Raw genomic sequence first — 23,999 nt, 5'->3', positions numbered from 1 at the left:
TTTATTTACATTTTTTTTAGCCTAAAGGCATATAGCTAGTATGTATATCCATGAATTTTGAGAACTGGAAGTAAAGTTCTGTGGTGGAACACTTGCCTAGCAGGCAAGAGACCTTGGATACAATCCTCAGCACTGCAAGAAAAAAGAAAAAAGAATTTTGGGGGTTTATTTCTCTACATATCCCAAATACCTCAGTGTGGTTTTGTTATTCATATGAATTATAGTTAGATCCATTCGAGGTGGGGGGCTGTCTCCCCCATCCATGTTGTCTGTTTTATTTCTATGCATTCATTAACAGGTGAAACTGTTTCACTATTTTAAAGTTGAGTTTTATAAATGCTGATTAATGAACCCAGGATTTTAAAACCCCTATCCCCACTGCTGTGACTGCCTAAAATAATAAGAGTCTTGACTGAAAGCTTTCAAATCAAAGTTCTTAAAGATAATCTACTTAATTTTTAAATTTAATTTTCAATTTTAATTAAAATATGCTGAAATCTAAAAATAAAAAGAGATAACTGGAGCTAAAACTGCTATAATAAAACACTATAGTAAGAGGTAACTTCTTCACCAAAGCTGAGGGAGGAGAAATTCTCAAGTCTGAGTCAGGTTTTTCTTGATGATTCTGGGTCAAGGAAACCTTCATAAAATCCCAGTATGGGCAGATTCAAAATTTTAAGAACACTATTCCACTAAAACGGACCATATGCAATTGTCTCTCTACTGGAAAGTAACATGTTATCCCTACCATTCATTCCATTGTCAGTGGTCTCTGCTCTCCTCTGGGGGATACCCACAAGCCACCTGCTTTTATAGACGTGAAGGTCATTTCCCATCAGAATATCCCAATTTCTTACACACTCTCTATTCTCTACTTTTTTTTTTCCTTTTTCTTTTTAAAGGATAAAATGATAGTGAAGTGGTAGCAATATCAATCTAAGATTCAACCTAAAAATACGCTGAAGAGTTCTCTGGCTGATTCTAGTAAGTTTTTTACTGTTCCCTTCTCCATGTTCAACTCCAAATGAAAACCCACTTTTACCTTTAAGGAATGTTGGGTTCAGAAACTCACCCTAGCCAGATGCCCATGATGAAGGAATAAATATTCTTTGCTTAAGTAAAAGGGTTTTAACCAATTTATTCTTTCTCTTTTTTAAAATTTTATTTGTACTTTTTAGTTATACATGACAGTATTTTCACATATCATACATACATAGAATATAACTTCCCATTCTTGTAGTTGTACATGATGTGGAATTACACTGGTTGTGCATTCATACACAAACATAGGAAAGTTATGTCCAATTCATTCTACTGCCTTTCCCATTCTCATTTTTCCTTCCTTCCCTTCATTTCCCTTTGTCTAATCCAATGAACTTCTATTCTTCCCTTCTCTATCTTATTCTGTGTCAGCATCCACATAACAGAGAGGATATCTGGCCTTTGATTTGGGGGATTGGTTTATTTCACTTAGCAGGATAGTCTCCAATTCTATCTATTTACTGGCAAATGCCATAATTTCGTTCTTCTTTTATAACTGAGTAATGTTTCACTGTGTATATGTACCACATTTTCTTCATCCATTCATCTGTTGAAGGGTACCTAAGGGTTGGTTCAATAGCTTAGCTACTGTGAATTGAGATGCTATAAACATTGATGTGGCTGTGTCACTGTAGTATGCTGACTTTTAAGTCCTTTGGATATATACCAAAGAATGGAATAACTGGGTCAAATGATAGTTCCATTCCAAGTTTTCTAAGGAATCTCCACAACACTTTGCAGAATAGTTGCACCAATTTGCAGTCCTACCAGCAACCTATGAGTATACCTTTTTCTCCACATCCTCACCAACATTTATTCTTTTCTTGTATTTTTTTAAAGAGAGAGAGAGAGAGAGAGAGAGAGAGAGAGAGAGAGAGAGAGAGAATTTTTTAATATTTATATTTTAGTTTTCTGTGGACACAACATCTTTATTTTATTTTTATGTGGTGCTGAGGATCGAATCCAGGGCCTTGCACATGCTAGGTGAGCACTCTATCGCTGAGCTACAACCCCAGCCTCTGTTACTTGTATTTTTGACAATTGCCATTCTGATTGGAGTGAGATGAAATCTCGGTGTAATCTGTCACCAGAAACTATACATACAGTACAATAAAAGTGCAATGTATGAAAATCCATTCTCATTCACAATAATTTGTTTGGTTCATTCCCAGATTTAAAAAATCTTCTAACCTTTAAGAAGTTATGCTAAAATCAATGAATTCCCCAATATATGTCCAAAACAATAGATAAGGTATCAGAGGAAAGGGGCTCAAGTCAAGTTCAAACTTGTCATGGCCCCTCTCTGGCTTTCCCAATCTCAGTACCTGGTTAATATCAGCCCTTCATTTGGTTTCTGGCTGTCAAATCCAGATCCTCTAAGGGCTCGAGTTCTGAAATGCCTCTCCAGGTTTACCTAAGTGGAGACCACACTAAATATCCAGGGCTACTTCCTAACCTGCTGATAAGACTTGGACCTCCATCAGATACTAGCTTATCTCTCTGGTAATCACTGCTGACTTATCACTTGCCAGAGTTTTGAGGTTTTATGTCTTTATTTTTCCTAGGAGGGTAGTGATTCTCATTCTGGAAGGCATAATACTGGTAGTTGGAACAGTAAAGTGATTTCCATTCAAATTATCAGTAATTACCAAGAACTGAAAAAAGAGTTGAATCCACAGTGCTGATTACTGTAAGCAACGGTAACAGAAAACAGAGGCAACATAAAACAGAGGGAGGAAGAACTATCCAACTTCTGAGGAGTAAATAAAGAGAACGTACTACTCTGTTGATGCTATGGAGGTTTGGGGGAACTTTAAATTCAAATTCACTGAGTTCATGACTTTATTGGGCTTTAGTAAACTACTATTAGCTTCTCAGCAATGTCTGGCTGTCTTCCAAAATAAACTCAGTGCTCCCATACCCGTTTCTTCCCCTACAGAAGACCAGAACAATAAATAAATCAATTAAGAGAATGATTCCTATTACCTATTTTAACAAATAAAACCCAAAAGTTTTCTAGTTGTAATAACATGTGGGGAAGACATGGGCTTGACAGTCAGAGACTAAAGTGGCGTACTTATACTATTCTATATTTATAAGATTTCTTTTGTTCAGTCACAAAAATGTATTCAAATCCTTTCGATGAGTGATCCAATGCTGAGTATTTTGTTTTACATTTCTATTTAACCTATCTTATGGTGATTTAATTGAAAATTTAGTTTCTTATTTCAAAAGCTGCTATTAGCTATCTTTACAACAGCTTTGAGATATAATTCACACCCTAACATTCACCCTTTAAAAAAAATTTTTTTGCAGTTATAGATGTAGAATATGCCTTTATTTTATTTTTATGGTGCTGAGGATCGAACTCAGTGCCTCACATGTGCGAGGCAAGTGCTCTACAACTGAGCTACAATCCCAGCCTACATTCACCCTTTTACAGAGTACAATTCAATGATTTTTGTGTGTGTGTGTGAACTCACAGAATTGTACAACCATTCACTTTAGAGCTTTTGAATCTCTTCACAGCCTCAAATAACAAACTATACTCATTAGCATTACTCATTTCACTTGTCTCCCCACCCACAGCTTTTCTGCTTTCAATCTCTATGAATGTGCTTATGTATTCTGAATACTTCATATAAGTGGAGTCACATAAAATATGGTCTTTTCTGACTGGCTTCTTTCACCTATAAATATAATGCTTTCAAGGTTCATCCATCCTGTAGCAGATCGCATTACTTCACTTTTTAATTGCTAAGTAATATTCAACTGTGTGGCTCCACACATTTGTTTGTTCTTTCATTAACTAACGGGCACTAGGCTGTTTCAACTTTTTGGTTAAATAAGGTACAAATTTTCTGGGTAAACATATGCTTTCAATCGAGAGTAGAACTTGTGAATCATATGGTAATTCTGTTAACTTTTGTGAAGTGCCAAATGGTTTTCTAAAACAGCTAGGTAATGTCAATCCCACAAACGATGTATGAGCATCCCAATTTCCTCAAATCTTTGCCAGATACCTGTTATCACCTGTCTTTTTAATTTTAGCTACCCTAGTAGGTGTGAAGCAATACCTCATTGTGGTTTGGATTTGCATTTATCTATGCAGTTATATTTTAAAATGCTTTGTAAAAAGGGTCAAGAATAAAAGTTTTCTACTATTTTTCATAGAGCATTTTGGTCACAAGGAAAAGAGATATCACGGGGACAACAAATCTATCAATAATACTACAAGAAAACAAATCTGAAGAACTGACTTTTACATTTTATATATTAAAAACATGTTAGAAATATAAACTGTTATTTTAAAAGTAATTGATAGGTTATTTATATTAGAAACTAGGAGGTAAATGCATACTTTAGAGATATTCTGAGGTTTCAAAGGACCAAAATATATTTATGGGTTTTTTTTTTAGTATTATCAGCTTTCTCTTCTACAGGCATCATAAAACACTCAGATTAGAAACAGACTCTAGGCAAGGTATATGCTGAAGCCTCCCCAGGAATCTGTGAAAACAATTGTTTCATTTAGTTGGAGCCTTAAATGATTGAATACAAACCCCTGTCTGAGGTATTGATTATAGTCTGCAGCAGGTTGGGACTCATTCAGGGACAACAGTGTGGAGGCAAGTTAAAGGAAGAGCTTCATGTCACACATATAAATAAAAAGGATGCTTTGACAACAGGAGGAAATAAAAAGAAAGGGGAAAGAGAAAAAAAATTTTCCAAAATTTCTTCCAACTCAATATTTCTGAAAATAAATGAATAGAAATTTTCTATAATTTATAAATATATCCTTGTGTCAAAAATGAAAACATGATTCTCAAACATTTTAACAAACAAAACTATGTGAGGAAGCTGATAAATAGGATTAAATTCTCTGATAATAAGTAACAGAAGGTGATCTACTTTAAGTAGGAAACTCACAAAATTTTAATACTGTGAATTTTGGGGACTTCTTAGCCTTGTAGTTCTCAACCACAGGTAGTACTATTAATTGCCTCCCTCCCCTACCCTTGGGGATAGGTAGAAATGCCCAAGGGTATTTGGGAGTTGTTACATGACTGGCCATATTGACATTCAGAGGATAGGAGGCAAGAATGGTAATGAGCACAGCAATCCCACAAAGTGTAAGAACTGCCTCACCTAAAATGCTAATAAGCCTCTTCAACACAGCTGAAGACATTAAGATCCAGAAAAGTCAAGTAATTCACTTTAATTCCCAGGTAAGTACTATAGAACCATACCAGAATTCCATGTGCTGACTTCCCTGATCAGGTGTGAATCTAAGCACCCATTACATTCCTCTGAAGTTCTTTATTTCACAAAGACCACAATGTTTTCAGATAATAATCGAGGTTGTTGTTCACTTTCCACTGTGCTAAAACTTAGGTAGATGTGGGTTCCAACAAAGAATGAACAAGGGAGGGAAAGAATCCATCACATGTAAACTGTATTTCATACTTTTCCTAAATAAGGATATTGCTTGCAGAAACATCAAGACTGTTAATACAAGAGTCTGTGCTGCTGGGTCACTGCCCATTCAGAAACTATATCAGACCAATTACGCCTTGTTCTTTTTCTTAATCCAACTACTTCCAAGTGCTTGCCCTGGCTTCACCTTAGAATAATCTGATTTAATGCTCACTGTCCTCCTTACCTGATCTAGATTCATTTGAAAGTATGTGACCCTATTAGTAAAGTAGCTTTCTTTATACTTAAAGAATATTACTCCATATCTAGTCTAGACTGTTTCTACAAGTTTATCCTTAAATTCAAGTATATGTGATTTCTCCTGATAATACTTGTAATAATATAAGGCCTCTGAGTATTAAATAACAGAATGAGTCTGGCCATGATAGAGAAGCCAAATCTCACCTCTTATTAACTATCCTGGTTTATAATATTTCCTAGTGATTCAGCCATTTTCTTAAATGCAATGTGTCCTTGGCTTTGCTTTTATTTGTGTGAACAAACTGTGTCATTCAAACTCACATTCACTTACCACTAAGCCTGACTCCTATAGTGAAACCTGTACATTAAGGATATATCTGTTCAAACAACAAAATGTGGAAAACTTCATTGTTGCCCTCTGGGTCCAGAAGGACTAGAAAAGCAACTCAGAGATGATAGTTCTAACTACTTCCAGCAGAGGCAGTGAGAAAGCTATTGCTCCAGAACTACCATTACCTATAATAAATTGTAGTGAAAACTATAAAGGAGATACCCCAAGTTAGGGTCATGAACAATTTTATGGAAACTCCTTGCAAACAAGAGGTTTAATAACTTTGGGAATTAGCAGCCTGGGATTTGAGGTATGATTTCCTGGACTCAAACAGTATCCCCACTGATGACCTTGGATATGTTGTTTAACCTTTCTATGCTTCAGGTTCCTCAGGTACATACTGAGACAGAAAAAAGCCCACACCTTATAGGATTGATTGTAAAAATTAAATAACTTCCCCCTGTGAATAGTTAGATTAAAAAAAGTGACATCTGATAAACTGTGTTTATCAGCTATGAAGCCACTACTACTCCAAATATGAACTGCTAGGGTTTCTTTCTCCTTTTGCCTTTTTGGAGTACTTCTGTCAACTTTGAAAAAGAGAAGATGGAAGCAGAATACCTGAGCTGTCATCTAATGTGCTGCTGTGTGGTTTCATTGCCCCCATAGAAGCTAAACTGTGTCCTGCTTCTCAATTCTCTCAGTTCCCAAGGTAGGAGTAGCTCCTAGGGGCCTGGTTGGTAACTTCAGAGACTGGATCCTACAAGAACTAGGCAAATGTACTTTGGAAATTTTTGGATCTTCATCTGATCTGATCATCCACCCCAGTTTAATTAATTTCTTTTCCACTAAAGTACATTTATTTTTTGTTGGCTAGCCAAGCTTGTGTACATAAACATCTTCTAGGAGAAACTGCTTTGTATAAGATGACTATAAAGTCATGACAGGGTCTTTGAAGAGCCTATAAACTCAATCTTTAACATGTCAACAGAATAAAAGTCAGACAGAGTTTATTTTCTACAGGGTTGAGAGGGCACGGTTGTTTGAACTTTTGCCTCTATGTTCTCAAACTATCCTGAAAAGGGTGATTGAAAGACCTAGACCCTGACAATGATAGGAAGGGACTGTTTCCCAGCCAAGTACAGTCAGTTATCCACTAAAGCATTATTTTACAGTGAAATAGTGCTTTAGAGGACAAAATATCTTTGAAATAGATAATACTACATGGAAAGAAACATTGACAAGAGTGCAGACAGTACTCTTTTTTACTTAGAAATCCTAATGTTAACATTTTTATTCTGAGGATTTTGAAGGTAAACAGGATCAACTACTGACAAAGGAATATCTTGGAAATCTTTATTTATTTATTTAAAGTTTTCGGTGGACACAAAATCTTTGTTTGTATGTGGTGCTGAGGATCGAACCCAGGCCGCACGCATGCCAGGCGAGCGCACTACCCCTCGAGCCACATCCCCAGCCCTATCTTGGAAATCTTAACATACAAATACCAAATGTGGCTGGGGCTGCTATCATTATATAGCCCTTACTGTGTCCTCAGCTTTTGCCTCATTGCTGCAACAATAAACAGACCCACAAGCAGTTGTCTTTCCCCTTTGTATGACTGCATTTTACTCCTGCTACTAACATTCAAACAAATGGCACTCCTTTTATTGTGTGTGTGGTGCTGGGGATTGAATCCATGGCCTTGTGCATGTGAGGCAAGCACTCTACCAAATAAGCTATATCCCCAGCCCACAAATGGCACTCTTAAAGTTTAAAAGGAAGTATGGGCTAGAGATCCACCTCAGTGGTAAAGTGCCTGCTTAGCATGTCCTAGATGGATCCCTAGCACCAGAAAAGGGGGAAGTAGATCCTAGGCCACAATTTTCAATTTAGTTAAATTTGCCTCTGAGAAGATCTTGCAGTTGATATGGGGAAAACCTATAAACTTTTAATGGTACAAATCTGGAAACCAGTGAAACACTAGAAACAACTTCATTTGTTTGGGAAACCAACAAGAGGTTCTGCTCAACCAAACACTCCTAGTACTTCACCACAGTCTTAGGGGTGTCACAGCAACCATTTCAGAATAGCCTAAAGAAATATAGGGTAGAAACCATGCTCCATCAGTGTGACCACATAAATTGATTTCCAGATGATGAACTTCATCTGCATAAAGTTCAGATTATTCACTTAAATCACAGCCTTATTCTTGGTCAGTCTATATATTACCTAACCAGCACTATCTAGAAAATATAGGCCTTTGGTCACATAGTATATGTAATAAAAAAACAAAAGTGTTTACAATGTGACAATTCATTGCCAGTCACAACTTTAAAAACAGCTTAAATCTCTTTCCTAAGTAATGGCAAAAATTGACAGCATCACTTTTCATAAAAGCCACATATGTTCTCATATAGCTCGTATAAAGCATATAGCCCAGAATTAAACTGGGAAGGGATGAGTTTCAAAATACTAATTTCATTTCCAATTAGTGAATGGATTAATACAGGTTCTTCAGATATAATTTTTTTGTTTTTGTTTTTAAGATAAAAAGTTTACTGGTTTCAAAGACGGTGTTAGCTCTTCATGGAAAGGATTATACCTCCTAATTACTGAAAAGATTTACATGATTTCGTATCCAACACGTTTTATGTTCATAACAGGTAAAATAAGACAATGGATGCATATGTGGAAGAAAGTGCTTTATGACTTTAAAGATGTTAAATGACTATATGACAATATAAAGAATCTAAGAATTATAAAAGCCAAATGTGTGTCTATGCTGAAAATCATATGAAAGATACTTGTGCAGCAGCAAGACTGAGAACATCCATTTAACATGCTCTTCTCTTTTTTTAACTTAACCTAAGTGCCTGCTAGGTCATTTGGGGGCCCATTTTAACTTTTTGTAAATGCTTTAAGGATTGTTCTCAAAGTTTACTTTGAGCTTTTATTAGGACTGGTATAGAAGAAAAAGAGGCAGGGAATAGCAGGGGAAAACAGTGCTGACATAAACAAACTCTACAATTGAGAAAAGACAGTTGCTTAAACTTTCCAAAACCATTTTGAGAAGACTTCCATTTAAAGAATAGGCACAGACCACAACAAACCTTCAAGTACATTTTTATAGCTCTGTTTCTGGTCTTTTTTTTTTTTTTTTGCAACAACCCCCCCCCCTTTCCTGCAAAGCAATTTAGTGAAGGCTCCCACACTGTGCACAATAAGTTAGGTAATATTGATTGACACTAAATATGAACAGGAAGTAGAACACATTCTAGTTACTTATTTTCAAGTTGTACAACCACATAATGAAAGTTCTGTAGAGAGAAGAAGCTATTACATTAAAAAAAAAAAATTTTTTTTGTAGTTGTAGATGGACAGAATGCCTTAATTGTTCTTGTGTATTTTTATATGGTGCTGAGGATCCAACCCAGTGCCTCATGCATGCTAGGCAAGCGCTGTACCACTGACCTACAGCCCCAGCCCAAGCTATTACATTTTAAGAATTGAAAATGTAAACGTCAATGGCAAGAGTTGTCTATACTATTAGTTGACCCTCAAAATCATTTACTAACACTAATACAGATAATTATTCCATAATAGGGTGGGAAGAAGGGAATGGAGAGGAATCTCTGAGTGAATACAGAAAAAAATATTTCTGTATTTAAAAATGGTAGAATTTGTTTCATAAAACTAGTTTTAAAAACCTCTAACACAGACCATGAAATAGTGTACACGCTCTTTCCAACCAAGAATCTGGAGCTTAGGCATGAGTGAGCTGAAAAGAATGTAAACAGTCAAGTCTAAACTTCGGAAGTTCACTGCAAAGTACTTCCTGTGTTGTACTGGGAGCCAAAATGAAGTGAGGAAAAATGCATCTCACCTCTGAGAAAACTTAAAATCTGTGCTCTTGCTCAATGCTGAAACAACACTGCAAGACCACTTACTGGTGATTTGACAGAGCTGAGGCTGAAATTCTTCCTTTCTGCAAAAAAGTCTGTCTATACAACAAACTCTAATCAGGAAACTGCTGAACAGAGGTTTATAAAAAATGGATATAAACAGAGAGTCAGTTGGAGTTTGAAATGGAGAAGGATTTGGACAATTAATGAGGTACAAATAAAGGGGAGATGAGGAAGTCTTTGGCTTAAATATTTTACAGGCTTGAGAATATTTTTTTAATCTTTATTTATTTTTTTAGTTTTAGGTGAACACGATATCTTTATTTTACTTTTAGGTGGTGCTGAGGATTGAACCCAGTGCCTCATGCATGCTAGGTGAGCATTTTACCACTGAGCCACAACACCAGCCCCAGGCTTGAGAATATTAAGGACAAAAGTGCAACCATGTTTCCCCCAAACATTGCCAATGAAGGGCAAGCGAATCAATTGACCATTAAGCATAAGTCAGTGTTCAGAAACCAATGGAATTTGGGATTCCAAAGAAATTATTTTTAAAACATTCTGTATAAAGGGTAAAAACCAGAATTCTGTAAAGGTTTTTACCACCATTAGTCATCAACATATTAACCAATGATCGAATATGAATAGTTGTAAAAATATCCATTTCTTTAATTTGATTTTCTTACCGTTTCAGGTAGGGATTATCAACAGCATACTGAGGGGACGAAAACTGAGAATTAAAGAGTCCCAAATCAGTAAGTTGCGGTACCTGGATTTAAACCAAGTTGAGATAGATATGCGCTGATCAATTTCAGAGGGATATAAGATTAAAAATTATTAAAAAACAAAGCAAAACTGTTTATCAAGAAACTCTGGGGCTGGGGATGTGGCTCAAGCGGTAGCGCGCTCGCCTGGCATGCGTGCGGCCCGGGTTCGATCCTCAGCACCATATACAAACAAAGATGTTGTGTCCGCCGATAACTAAAAATAAATAAATAAATATTAAAAATTCAATTAAAAAAAAGAAACTCTGGGGCTGTATGTGTCATGCATTAAGCCCTGACTTCAATTCCTAGTACCACAAAAAATAAAACTGATTTCCTTGATGCCCTCTTATCCTCAGTTTTGAGATTTAGTATCTTTTTATAGCTGTAAACTCACTAATGACCCTAATGTTAAGCACAAACACATAAACTACTTTAATATATCAAATACACAGGGTGTTTTTAATATCACTAAATTAACATGAAAAAAATATTTAAATATAGCTTTGAGTATGCTTTCAGAATCTGGTAGACATCCTTAGAGGTAAATCAACAGGGCATGAAAGATTTTAAAAAAATCAATATCTTCTTGTGGTAGTTAGCCAGGTTATCCCTACACACCTAAAAGCCTTTCTTCCATTAGTTCTGGTAGTTTTCAGCATTCTAACATGGGTAAACAGCCAGATTCTCTTTCATAATCAGTGTGTTTGCCATTTTCATACAGATATATCTGTTTTTCCTTCTATGCAATGAATGGTTTTATTTGGACATCATTACATTTGCCTTTAAGTAAATACCATTACTCTATGAAAAATTACACAGCAATATTTCAGGTTGGTTCTATTTTTAATTAATACTCTTGAAAGTCTATGTAGAAATAATGCTTTTATATTTTGCATAAATATACTTTGTTTGCTCCTGTGTTATAACTTCACGCTTGAAAATATGATGTGTATTCCTTTCTATCTAAACATAGAAAATTTCATATTTTATATGCCACAATGATTTGTATACAGCTGGGGCTATATATCAGTGGTACAGTGTGTGCCTCACACCGTGAGGCACTGGGTTCGATCCTCAGCACCACATAAAACTAAATAAAGATATTGTGTCCACCTACAACTAAAAAATACTTTTTAAAAAATGTATTCCTAGTGGCTTGGGAGGGCAGGAGGATCTGCAAGGTCAAAGCCAGCCTCAGCAACTTAGTGAGGCCCTAAGCAACTCAGTGAGACCCAGCCTCTAAATAAAACACAAAAAAGGGCTGGGGATGTGGCTCAGTTGTTAAGCACCCCTGGGTTTAATACCCTGTACATCTGTGTATTTTTTTTTTTTGGATGGTGGTGCTGGGGATCAAACCCAGGGCATCATGTGTGCTAGGCAAACACTCTATTACTGAGCCACATCCCCACTACGACTGATGTCTTATATGGCAAATAAAGTAAAAAATGGGTTTAAAAACTCAAAATGAAAGAGAACCATGGTTGCCAGTTTAAAGCAGGAATTTTCTACCCAACTGCTATTTTGCAGAAATTATTCTTTTTAATTTTAAAATATTAATCTTAAAAATTCACTTATCACACAATGTCTGGCAAAACAAAACAAAACAAAACCGCTTAGATCCTTTTTGCAATGTTGAGGTTACTCAAAACATTACCATAGTTTTCAAAATGTTTTCTGTTAAAACACTAAATTTTAAAAGAAAGATTTTAGTCTGAAAATGAATACAAGACAATCCTTTTTTTTCAGATCTCGCATTAAACAGTTTAGTAATATTCATTAGAATTCAATTTTATGTCTTATTCTTCCTGATCTTGTATTTTTAAGGCATTTTTTCATATTCTAGAAACATTTAGTCTCTCAACCTACTTACATTATACATAAAAACATCTTTACTAAGTGTTGGGGGTTTAAATCAGTAGTAGAATGTGAGGCCCTAGAGGTTGGATCCCTAACATCAAATAGATAAATAAATAATCAAAGAGCTGGAGGTGAAGCTCAGTGGTAAAGCACCCCTGGATTCAATTCCCAGTATCCACACCCCACAAAAAAGTATAATTATAAAATGCCTATAAAAAATTTCAAGAAAAGCTTAAAATTAATTACAAAGGAAGAAAATACTTCATATTAGATATACTATCCTATCTGAGTATAATAATTGAAAAATGTCCTGTCAAAATACATTATTCTACTTTGTCGGGGATAAATCTCATTCTACTCCCTGAGATTTAAAAATATTCTAATGCATTCCATATACAGGGATCCACATAGATTATCCTCATAGATTACTGAAACATTAAGTCACTTTTAGACTACTGAAACATTAAGTCAGTGTTAGAAGGAAGCTCTGTGGCCCTTAGCCATTGTGATGGTGTGATCATTCACTAAAAAGGTAGAACAAAAATAGTGATTTAAAGCTCCAAAATGTGCTGCTCCAGAAACATCAGTGATGTGGATGGCCTGCAGAATCACAAGGTTTTGGTTCCAAAAGTGGCTTGATATTTAGCAAAATATAAACAAAAGTTACTTTCTCTTTGCACTCTGTTTCATAGATAATGACTTTATTTTATACCTATAATACAAGGAAATTTGTTTCTTATCATTTTCTGAAATATCTAAAGAACCATGGAAAAGTACAAGATCAAATGAAGTCAGTTATAAAATGTTGTTCAAACAATTTTAAACAAGTAGATCTTTAAAAAAAGGCCACAAGGAAAATCTGAGAAGTTTCACATAGCCATGTTATAATTGATTAACTGTTTTACCTAGAGAAGAGATGGATGGACTTGAGATCTCCATATATACTTGACATTGGAATATACATAAGTTTATAAGTGAGACCCTGTGGTTCTTTCTGCTCATTTCCTCAGGGAAAGGATTATTCCTAACATTTCTGGCTAGTTTTCCTTCTTCAAACTTAATTTAGAATTCCTTTTACTAATGTTATACTTTCTAGTTTCCTACTAAATGCTTAATGATTCACTTCCTCTTCTTTAGGCATAGACTAATTGGGAATTTAAGAAAGTCTGCATACCTAAAAATAAAATACATCTTAATTTGTTTATTTTTCAGTACAACTTTTAAATCATGCAGTAATAGCACCCCAAAACAACCCCAAAATTCAGGGCAATTATAAGGAGATCAGAGAAAAAAAGAATATTTGGACAAAGCTTAGTACTACATAATCACATACTGGACACTTGTTATCTAGTGTTTTTTGTTTTTTAAATTATATTTGGGCTATGAGTCAATTTTGGTGGTTTGCTTTTTGTGCTAAACCAATTTTCAACTGGGGTAGGGAAACAGCTAAATTAAGCCCCTAAGTGTGTAGACATGTTGAAAACAAAAAGAGAAGGATTCAACAGCCCCATATCACGGGCCTAGTCCCCAACCCTGTGACGTCAAATAGTTGCCTTAAAACTTTGTACTTAAGAGCAGTTATAAACAGATTTAATAGATAAACACTAGATCAGACTCATGATCTCATCTGGCAGTCCTGCATATTTCCCATCCAAAAGTCCCAGCTGGGTTCTCACTGATTGGGCCTCTTCAACTTTGAGCAATAGACTTAAGAGAAACATAGGGAGAAAAATTTAAAAACTGATAAGAAACATACTGACATGGTACCTAGTGAGGGGAGGAGGGCTGAGATAGGCCATCTGGATACTTATATTTTTGAAAAGTTTTGTTTAGTAGAAATAATTCACCTAATTCACAAGCTGTATAAATATTAAGATCAAAAGTCCTAACTTGCACAAGCTGTCAGGAAAAACTGAGATACAGGAAACAGACAGGCATGTGTCTAACCAGAGCCAAAAGGTCTCTGCAGGGCCAGTGCCTCCCTCCACTTCCCTGCTATCCCTCTGCACTCAAGAGTGTGTTCCAGGACTGGATGGCTCCATCTTTGGGCTAAGAAAGTAAATATGTTAATGGTATAGGCTACCTTTAGACTAGTGGCAAATATGTGTTCTTACAGATTTCCCTTTGACACTTTGAAAGTGAATAAGATACCTATTTCAAAGATGAGGACTCCAGCACAAGACTAACCAATTGTTCTCAACTGTTCAGAAATTCGGTAGTCTGAGAACTCAAGTTATTCAACATAAATTATGTACAAGGTTGGAATCATTGTTGTATAAGTAATTGCAGTGTTAACCACAGCGCCAGGAATTTATAAAGATGAAAAAAGTTTTCCTGATGATAGCCGTTGGTTTCTTCAACATTTGACACTACCCAGTGTTTTTGTTTTTTTTTTTTTTTCCTTTTGGCACTGGGGATGAAACCCAGGGAGATTTTTATCTCTAAGCTACATCTCCAGTCCTTTTTTATTTTGAGATAGGACTTCACTAAGTTGATCGCCTATCCTTGAATTTGTGATCCTCCTGCCTCAGCTTTTCCAATTGCTAGGATTAAAGATGTGTGTCACCATGCCCAGCTAAAGTGCTTTCTATTTCTAATACATCTTTTCTTACAAATTATTAAAAGTTTTTCTAAATTTTTTTTTGCTACACTGCTGAACTGATAAATTTCTTCAAAAACCAAGACACAGTATATAGTTATATATTATATTAAAATTAAGAGGAATTGAATATAAGTATACAATGAATATATGTTCAGTTATATATGTAAATTAATATAGATACATATTGAATATATGTATGTATACGTGCATATATATATATATATATATATATATATTTATACACACACATATATCCTCTTAATTCTTTTACTTATTATAAAGTCTTCTTCGCTTTGGAAGTTTAAAGGATGGCCACCCTTTTCCTCTTCACAACAAAACTGCTTTTCACTTCTTTATCCCAAACTCTGTTTAGGTCTTGAAAAAATACCTTTCCTTTACATCTAATGTTATTAAATGAATAATCCATGTGTCTGTCTACTTATTAATAGATAAAACAAACTGTTAAGAGTAACACAATTCCATTAAATCAGAACTGCCATCACAGAAATGTTACTAATCTGTGTTAAATATTTTAAATCACATAGGATTCCAAAAGAAATCAAATTTACCACTGAAATCAGTCAGATAATATTTATCAAGAACAACTTTAGGGGCAGGGGTTGTAGCTCAGTCAGTGGTAGAGCACTTGTCTTGCACACATTTGATCCTCAGCACCACATAAAAATATATAAATAAATTAAAGATGTGTGTCCCTCTACAACTAAAATAAACAAATAAAGAAAGAACTTCACACCTTTAGAATAGTTGTAAAATTTAAAATAAAAAATAACAGATACTGATGAGGATATGAAGAAATTGGAACCTTCATATAATAATGGTGAGTTCTATAATGGTGCCACATTTATGAAAATCAGTTTGGCAGCTATTTTTTTTTAATTTTTATTTTTTAGTTGTAGATGGACACAATATCTTTATTTTCCTTTCTTTCTTTCTTTTTTTTTTTTTTTGATTTTTAACACATTTGCTTCTTTATTTCAAAATACAATATCTTTATTTGTTTATTTTTATGTGGTGCTGGGAATGGAACCCAGGGCCTCACTCATGCCAGGCAAGCGCTCTACCACTGAGCTACAACCCCAGCCCTTGGCAGTTATTTAAAAAGTTGAAGACACAATTGTCATAAGGAATGGAACAGACACTTCATAGAAGAAATATAATCTGTCAACAAATACACGAAAAAATGTTTAGCATCTCTAGCAATTACAGAAATGCAAATTAAAACTACACTAAAGTTGGGCACAGTGGCACATGTCTGTAATTCCAACAGCATGGGAGACTGAGACAGGAGGATCGAGAGTTCAAAGCTAGCCTCAGCAATGGTGAGGTGCTAAGCAACTCAGTGAGGCCATGTCTCTAAATAAAATACAAAATAGGGCTGGGGATGTGGCTGAGTAGTTGAGTGCCCCGCCGAGTTCAATCCTCAGTACAAGAAAAAAAAAATTGCACTGAGATTTCATCTCACACCAGTCACAATGACAATTATCAAGAATACAAGTAATAAATGATGGTGAGGATGTGGGGGGAAAGGTACACTCATACATTGCTGGTTGGACTGCAAAGTGGTGCAACTACTTTGGAAAGCAGTATGGAGATTCCTCAGAAAACTTTGAATGGAACCTCCATTTGACCCAGTTACCCCATTCTTTGGAATACACCCAAAGGACTTAAAGTCAGCATACTACAGTGACATAGACATATCAATGTTTATAGCAGCTCAATTCACAATAGCTAAGCTATGGAACCAGCCTAGATTCCCTACAACAGATGAATGGATAAATAAAACGTGGCACATATACACAATGGAAAACTACTCAGCCATAAAGAGAAATGAAATTATGGCATTTGCCAGTAAATGGACAGAACTGGAGACTATCAAGCTAAATGAAATAAGCCAATCCCCCCAAAAACCAAAGGCTGAATATTCTCTCTGATATGTGGATGCTAACTGACAGCATGGGAGGGTGGGGAAGAGAAAAAAGTGCACTGGATTAGAAAAAGAGGAATGAAGGGAAGGGAGAAAGGATGGGAGTAGACAAGACAGTAGAATGAATCGGACATAACTGTCCTATGTTCACATGATATATGACCAGTGTTAACTCCACATCATGTACAACTACAAGAATGGGAGGTTATATTCCATGTATGTATAATATGTCAAAATATATTCTTCTCTCATGTATAACTTCAGAACAAGTACAAAATTTAAAAATATATATACGTAATAAAGAAAGATACAATTACTATATGACCCAAAAATTCCACCTGTAGATATATGCCCAAAAAGAACTGAAAAGAGAGACTCAAGATAGTTATATGCCAATATTCACTGCAGTAACACAATAGTCAAAAGGTAGAAAAACTGGCCATCAATAGACAAATGAATAGACAAAATATTTACATCTATACAATGGATTATTCCGTTGTAGAAAGACAGAACATTATGATTAATGCTACACATGTACAACCCTCATAGTGAATATTCAAAGAAAAAGCCAGAAACAATAGGATAAATATTTCAATATTTAGAATAGACAGATTCATAGAGACATAAAGTAGATCAGACGTTACCAGGGACTTGGGGGAAGGGAGAATGAGAGATACTATTTGATGGCTATGATGTTCTGCTTGGGTTAATGAAAATGTTTTAGAAATACATAGTGATGATCACACAATATGGTGCACATGCATTTGTACACATTGAAATTGTTACAATGGCTAATTTTTACAATTAAAAAATACAACAGAATTGGACATTATTACCCTGTGTGCATATATGATTACATGACCTGAGTAACTCTATATCATGTATAACCAGACAAAAAAGAAGTTATACTCCATTTATGTAGGATGTGTCAAATGCATTCTACTGGGCTGGGGATATAGCTCAGTTGGCAGAGTGCTTGTCTTGCATGCACAGGGCCCTGGGTTCAATCCCTAAGACTGCCAAAAAAAAAAAAAAGTATTCTATTGTCACTATTGTCATGTATAACTAATTAGAACAAATAAAAGTATATTAAAAATTTTTTAAAGAACAAAAAAATACAACAAAACCACTGAATTTTAACTTTATATGTGTGAATTGTATCTCAATAAAGTTTTTTTTTTGTTAAAATAGAAATTAAAGATCACTTAGAACAATGAGTATAATTGAGAGCAAGGCAAACTACTTACTAGCCTAAGCAATGTATAGTTATAAAGGTAATACGTAGTCATGTATATAGTTTGATTATATCAGACTTCTCTAGTTCTGATATAACAATTTATAGTAGAGTCCAAGGTAATATCTACTTAATAACAATAGGGAAGGAGAGAGATCAAACGAATGACATGTATATAAAGAATCCACAATTTAAGTACTTTAGATGAGCAATTTCCAATACCACTGTTATAGAGCTACTATAAGTAGCAATCAAACTTAACTCTGCTAATCTGAAGTGTTACCTACAAATCATTCTTATTTGTTAAAACAAGATTTCTACTGGGCAACAATGGCAATTAAGGAGTCCTGCCAGTTGCCAAAAATATCCAGGTGGTGTAGTCCCACATCTGCTCAGGGTCTTTATCCTTACATCTGCTCTTCTTCCTCTTTCTTTTTAAAATCTCCACAAACCAGAATTTTTTTACTATACTGGCTAACTTCAGATGTTACTGTATTTGATTTGCCTTTCAAAATTATAAACAAATTAAAAATATAATAGGGTTCTTTAGATTATCAGTTTCCTCTTTCATTAGCATGGAAATTAAAGAACTGACTATGGAAATTACGTATGTGTCACATTATGAATGGGTCAGATATTTTGCTGTCAAGTTAAAGAATAGGTGAGGTTTCCAATCATGTGGATTAATGAGATTATGGATAACCTAAAGGGAAGTATATGTTTGTGTAACCCCCTAATAAAAATTCAGTATTGCCACTTAATCTAACCTACATGTCTTTCCAAAAGATGATCACACTGATTAAAGCACAGTCTGAAAATGGCAGAAAATAAATGGTTTAAAAATCAGTCATTTTGGGAAAAGACTATAACATTGAAGGGATTTCTAAGGCACACAAGACCACAAATAAATCACACATAAAAGTTTTATGATGTCAAGAAACAGTTTGGCCAGGAACTCAGTAAATACCCAATATGCACAGTCTATCCTGAGAAGCTGAAAGCCTGAGCTCATTACAATACAGGTAAATATGAGGACCTCCCCTTAGACTCAAAACAGAACCAGACCTATTTTATTTCAGGTTCTTCCCAAGTAGTATTAAAGATTAGGGGACAGTACACTGGTAATTATAAAGTTTGCTACCAAGGAGAAGAGAGAGCTGAGAAAAATAACCTATAACCAAAACTGAGGACAGTAAAGCAGGGATCTGGAGCCACTGGCCTAGGGGCAAACCAGCTTTAACACCTCTATTTCTGATGATAACCCTCAAGCACCAAGAAAAGATGGTAATTATGTTTGTTGTATTCAATTTAGCATGTCAAGGAAGGAAACATGGTTTTATTCTATTATCATTTAAACATTAAAACAATAAACTTCAGTTATCTATTTTAAAAAAATCAATTTACCCCTTAAGGAAATGAGGGACTGTTGCCTTTATAGATGACAGGTCACTGCAAAAGCCTATCTTTATACACACACCAAAAATAAAGCAAGGCAAGGGGAGCCAATTCTATGATGGGGATTCAACTACTGTTACTTCCTTTATGAGAATAATGAAAAAAAATATTTCTGCATTTAGAAAGATGCTCACCTGGTTAGAATAAAGGAAAACACTGCATAAATCACAAAATGTGCACCTCACACACACACTTTTGCAGAGCTGGGGATTGAACCCAAAGCTTCACACATGCTAGGCATGTGCTCTACCAAGGCAGTTATTCTGATTAAAGGTCATCTATCCAAAAAGATTCTGGAATCCTAAAACATTCCTGAGTGCTTTACATGAAAAATAATCTGTTTCTTTTGAGAGTACACATTTTTTTTTCAAAGTAAAAAAACACAATAGCTATTATGCTGAGTAAACAGACTCACATAAAGGCTTTCCCTTGGGCCTCTAAGTCATCAAAGTATCATATCAGGTATCCAAGCTACCCTCTTCCCGTGGTCTGCTCAGAGAAGCAGCTGGTGGGAGCATCTGCAAGTACTATAACATTACAGAGAGCAGTCCCAAGTTTTCAGAAGCCTAAGAATGGTACTTCTATTGTAACCAGTAGAGTACTCACTTGCCTTTTAGGAAGCACCCTGTATGCTCTACTGCTTTCATCTACACTTAATTCATACCTCCTTAGGTCAACTGCCTGGAACATGCTGGAGCCAGACCTGAGGCTCCTCACTTTAGGACCAGACTTCAACAACTGAAAGTAAATTCTGCTTCTTTCCACCTTTTCTTGGCAGAGCTCCCATAAGCTGTTTTGCTTTTCAAAATACCAAAGAAAGGAAATGTTTTCTAAAACAATGCTGGTAAAAGCTACAAAACATATGGCAAACAAGATGCCTACAAACCAAATGTGTACGGTATCTTTACTCAATACAAATGACTTAACATTTTATGCAAAATGTCTTTTGGGCAAGTCTTAGATACAAATTTATTTTCAAAATAAAGACTGTGATTTGTTTTTTAAATAACAACAGAAGTCACATACCTAAAAGGGAAACCTCATAATATTAAAAAAAAAAAATCAAGATTCTGATCTCTTTTTGACATAGACGTTTAGGGTATAATGATGACCCTTGCACATCTGATCACCATTCATTGAGAAAATTCTTTAGAGGACTCATTACATAAAGGAATCTCTCCGTGTTATATTGAGCAGTTTGCCTTCCCTTTAATTTCCAATCCAAAGAAGTTTTATTAACTTCCCACCACCTCTAAGGAAACCACTATGATTATAACATTAGCATATACTTACATTCAAAGCATTCTTTGCAGCTTCTGCTTCAGAGCGACTGTCAAAGCTGACAAAACCTACAGGCTGAGGAAAAAGAAAGAGAAATACAAAGAAAAAAAGTCAGGTAATATCTTTTTCTGGGGTCAAGGTTGATGTCAATTGAAAAGCTAAGATAAAGAAATGACCACAAGCGACAGGTAGAAGTAAGAATAAGACCCAAAGAATCATGACTCAGTGGTATAGCCACATTTCTAACGTGAATCAAAGGGATGGTCAGTAATGGTGGTTCTTCAAGAGCACAGCTGGGGATTTAGAGAATCATTAAAAAACAAAACTAAACTAAAAACCTTAGAGGTGATTGGATGATGAGCAGGAGTAAATAAAGGGATACAGACAATTTGGAGTTGAAGAGGCTCTACTTTCTTAAATTGAATTCACTATTTCAGTTTCTTCATCTTTTAAAATGGAAAGAGAATAGAATTACCACCAACGACACAGTGGTTAAGCCCTATACTCTTACTGCATGACCAAAATTACAAAGTGAGCATGCATGTCTATCTCAAATCCCTAGGGATGCCTTCAAAAAAAAAAAAAAAAATCCTGTATTATAGGCATAAACCACACTGTATGTGGGAGCCATAATCCCTTTGGACTCTATTTTAACAGCCAAGCAAGTTACATGCAATGTAGCTTATTTCAGATGAACCAGAGAGACAAAAGTGATTGAGAGGCAAGTATGCCAAGTATTTGGCTTAAAAAAGAGAAAGCAAGCAACCAAGCAAGCAAGCATATAGCTAATCTCCAAGAAATTTGTAGGAACTCCCAGGCCACTGAATACCAGCTCCATTCTGTATCTTCTGTGCTCCGTTCTCAATTAGGGACTCTGCCTGAGTTATTAGGGGTTTGAGGAACAGCATGATTCTTCACCATCGGATATTCATATCACTTGTAAAAGTTTACCCATTTAACCTCTTAAAAGAAATGGAAAAGAATTGGGAGTACAAGTGAATTTGGTTGATATTTAATCATTTTATTTGAACATACAAATCAGCCTTAATATAACTATGTTGGAGGCATCATTTTTGCCACATTTTGGGACAATCCCAAATATCCTAGCTAGAAGACTATAGAACTACACATTATCTTCCTACGCTAATCCTAATAGAGCTCACCCTTAATTTTAAAGCAATAGTAACCACAACAAAAAATCAAATCCTAACTGGAATTAAAAAAGAGTGTTAAACCCCATTTAATACTCCTGGAGAAAGTAAAAAAGTTATCAATTATTCAGAAGTTTGAAATTCTTACCTGCTTAGATGTAAGCTTTATAAGAGAGCCCTCATAGCCCTGGAAATAAGAAGAACCAAGTTTAGCCCTCAAAATGAATATGGGATGGGGAGAATGTAATACCACCTAGCTAGTAAACATGACCCTCTATAACTATCTAGCTTTTTGCACAAATGCCTCCCAAGTTAGTTGGGAAAGCAAATTACAGACACATAACCCCACACACCCCTATTTTATTACTTGGGGCCCAAAAGAAATCATGTAGTTATCTATGTTTTTCTCTTTTCTATTTTTTCCATGAAATTATGCAATATAGGGTAATGGGAATGTTTGTCAACAACAGATCTTTGTCTTCTTAGACTCGGTAAGGATAGGGATTTCATAAAACTAGGAGAGGGAAGAGAGTAAATTTAATAATAAGGTTAGAGCATGTTTAATTTGGTCATACATTTGCTAATAAAATAATAATAATGAAACGCTTAAGCATACAATTTATTGATCAAAACCTCAGACGACCAGAAAAGGCTGAACAGACAGTGATACTGCATTTTGTTGAATTCTGCTTAGTTAATGAAGTAGCTGGTTTCCATAATGCTGGGACATGCAAAACCTCCCTCTGGGGTTTCTATTCCAGCTCATTCCTAAGGAAGATGGAAACATCCCCTAACTTTTCCACTACCTCTCTTCTCCCTTCCCCCAACTAGTTCCTCAGGATAAGAGTAAGAAAGTGTGTTCATTTCTGGAAATAATCAATGGCTAGTGGCTTTCTCTGATGGATGACAGAAAAAAACACCACTTGACATGATTGACCACTACACATATCAGTACAAAGACAGATTTGTAGACTAGGGTCAGCCTCCAGGGACTTTAATTAAAAGAGGGTTGTTAGTAATGTATCAAGGTCCTAACTTTAGCATTGGGGTTTTTGGACAGGACTTTAGGATTGATTCATCCTCACATCTTTCCAGCACAAAACTTGGTTACCAATTAGCTACTATAAACATTCTACCTCCCAGGCCTTGAGCTCTTCTGGACAGAGAGGTCATGATTCATAGTCCTGCCTCTTTCTTTTTTCAAGGTAGGCTCTCTCCTAAAAAACCTGGAGGCTTAAACAGTCCCAAGGTCTCAGAGGCAAAGGACAAATGGATATTTCATTCAAGTAAAACATCACTGGCAGGGAAATACCATGCTCTGAAACCACAAAGAACTGTATAATATCATAGTTTAAAACAGGAATGGCAGTCAAATGCCTGCCTCTTTGGTCCTGCCATTTATTATGTGTGCAAACTTGAGCATAATATATAGTCAACTGTTCCAAGTTTCATTTTCATCATTTGAAACAATGGGGCTAAGCCACCTTAAGGAACTGTGGTAATAATGAAATGAGATAATAATACATCTAAGGGCTTTGTTGGCCAAATCTTCCTCTTATACATACAAACATAACAATATTTTGTCGGTTAAGATCAACTAGGGGCTGAGGATATGGCTCAAGTAGTAGTGCACTCGCCTGGCATGCATGAGGCACTGGGTTCGATCCTCAGCACCACATTAAAAAAAAATAAAATAAAGATATTGTGTCCACCTAAAGCTAAAAAATAATTTAAAAAAAAAAAAAGATCAACT

General features: G+C 35.4%; 1 protein-coding gene across 5 annotated transcripts in view; it reads right to left on the bottom strand.

The window, feature by feature from the left end:
* The window catches only part of Rbpms (RNA binding protein, mRNA processing factor), a 173,323-nt gene that overhangs the window by 75,143 nt on the left and 74,181 nt on the right, over nt 1–23,999 (bottom strand). For all 5 annotated transcript variants that reach the window (XM_058582296.1, XM_058582297.1, XM_046453306.2 and 2 more), the window contains exons 3-4: nt 22,395–22,433; nt 21,108–21,170 (exon numbers count right to left, since the gene is read on the bottom strand). In XM_058582296.1, coding sequence (XP_058438279.1) covers nt 21,108–21,170; nt 22,395–22,433 — 102 coding nt within the window. The remainder of the gene's footprint in view (nt 1–21,107; nt 21,171–22,394; nt 22,434–23,999) is intronic.

This window comes from Marmota monax, unplaced genomic scaffold, assembly GCF_021218885.2.
Source record: "Marmota monax isolate L192 unplaced genomic scaffold, Marmota_monax_Labrador192_F-V1.1 WCK01_AAM20220418_F8-fsc00117, whole genome shotgun sequence".
Classification (NCBI taxonomy): domain Eukaryota; kingdom Metazoa; phylum Chordata; class Mammalia; order Rodentia; family Sciuridae; genus Marmota; species Marmota monax.
This window is presented reverse-complemented; position numbering and strand designations above follow the sequence as displayed.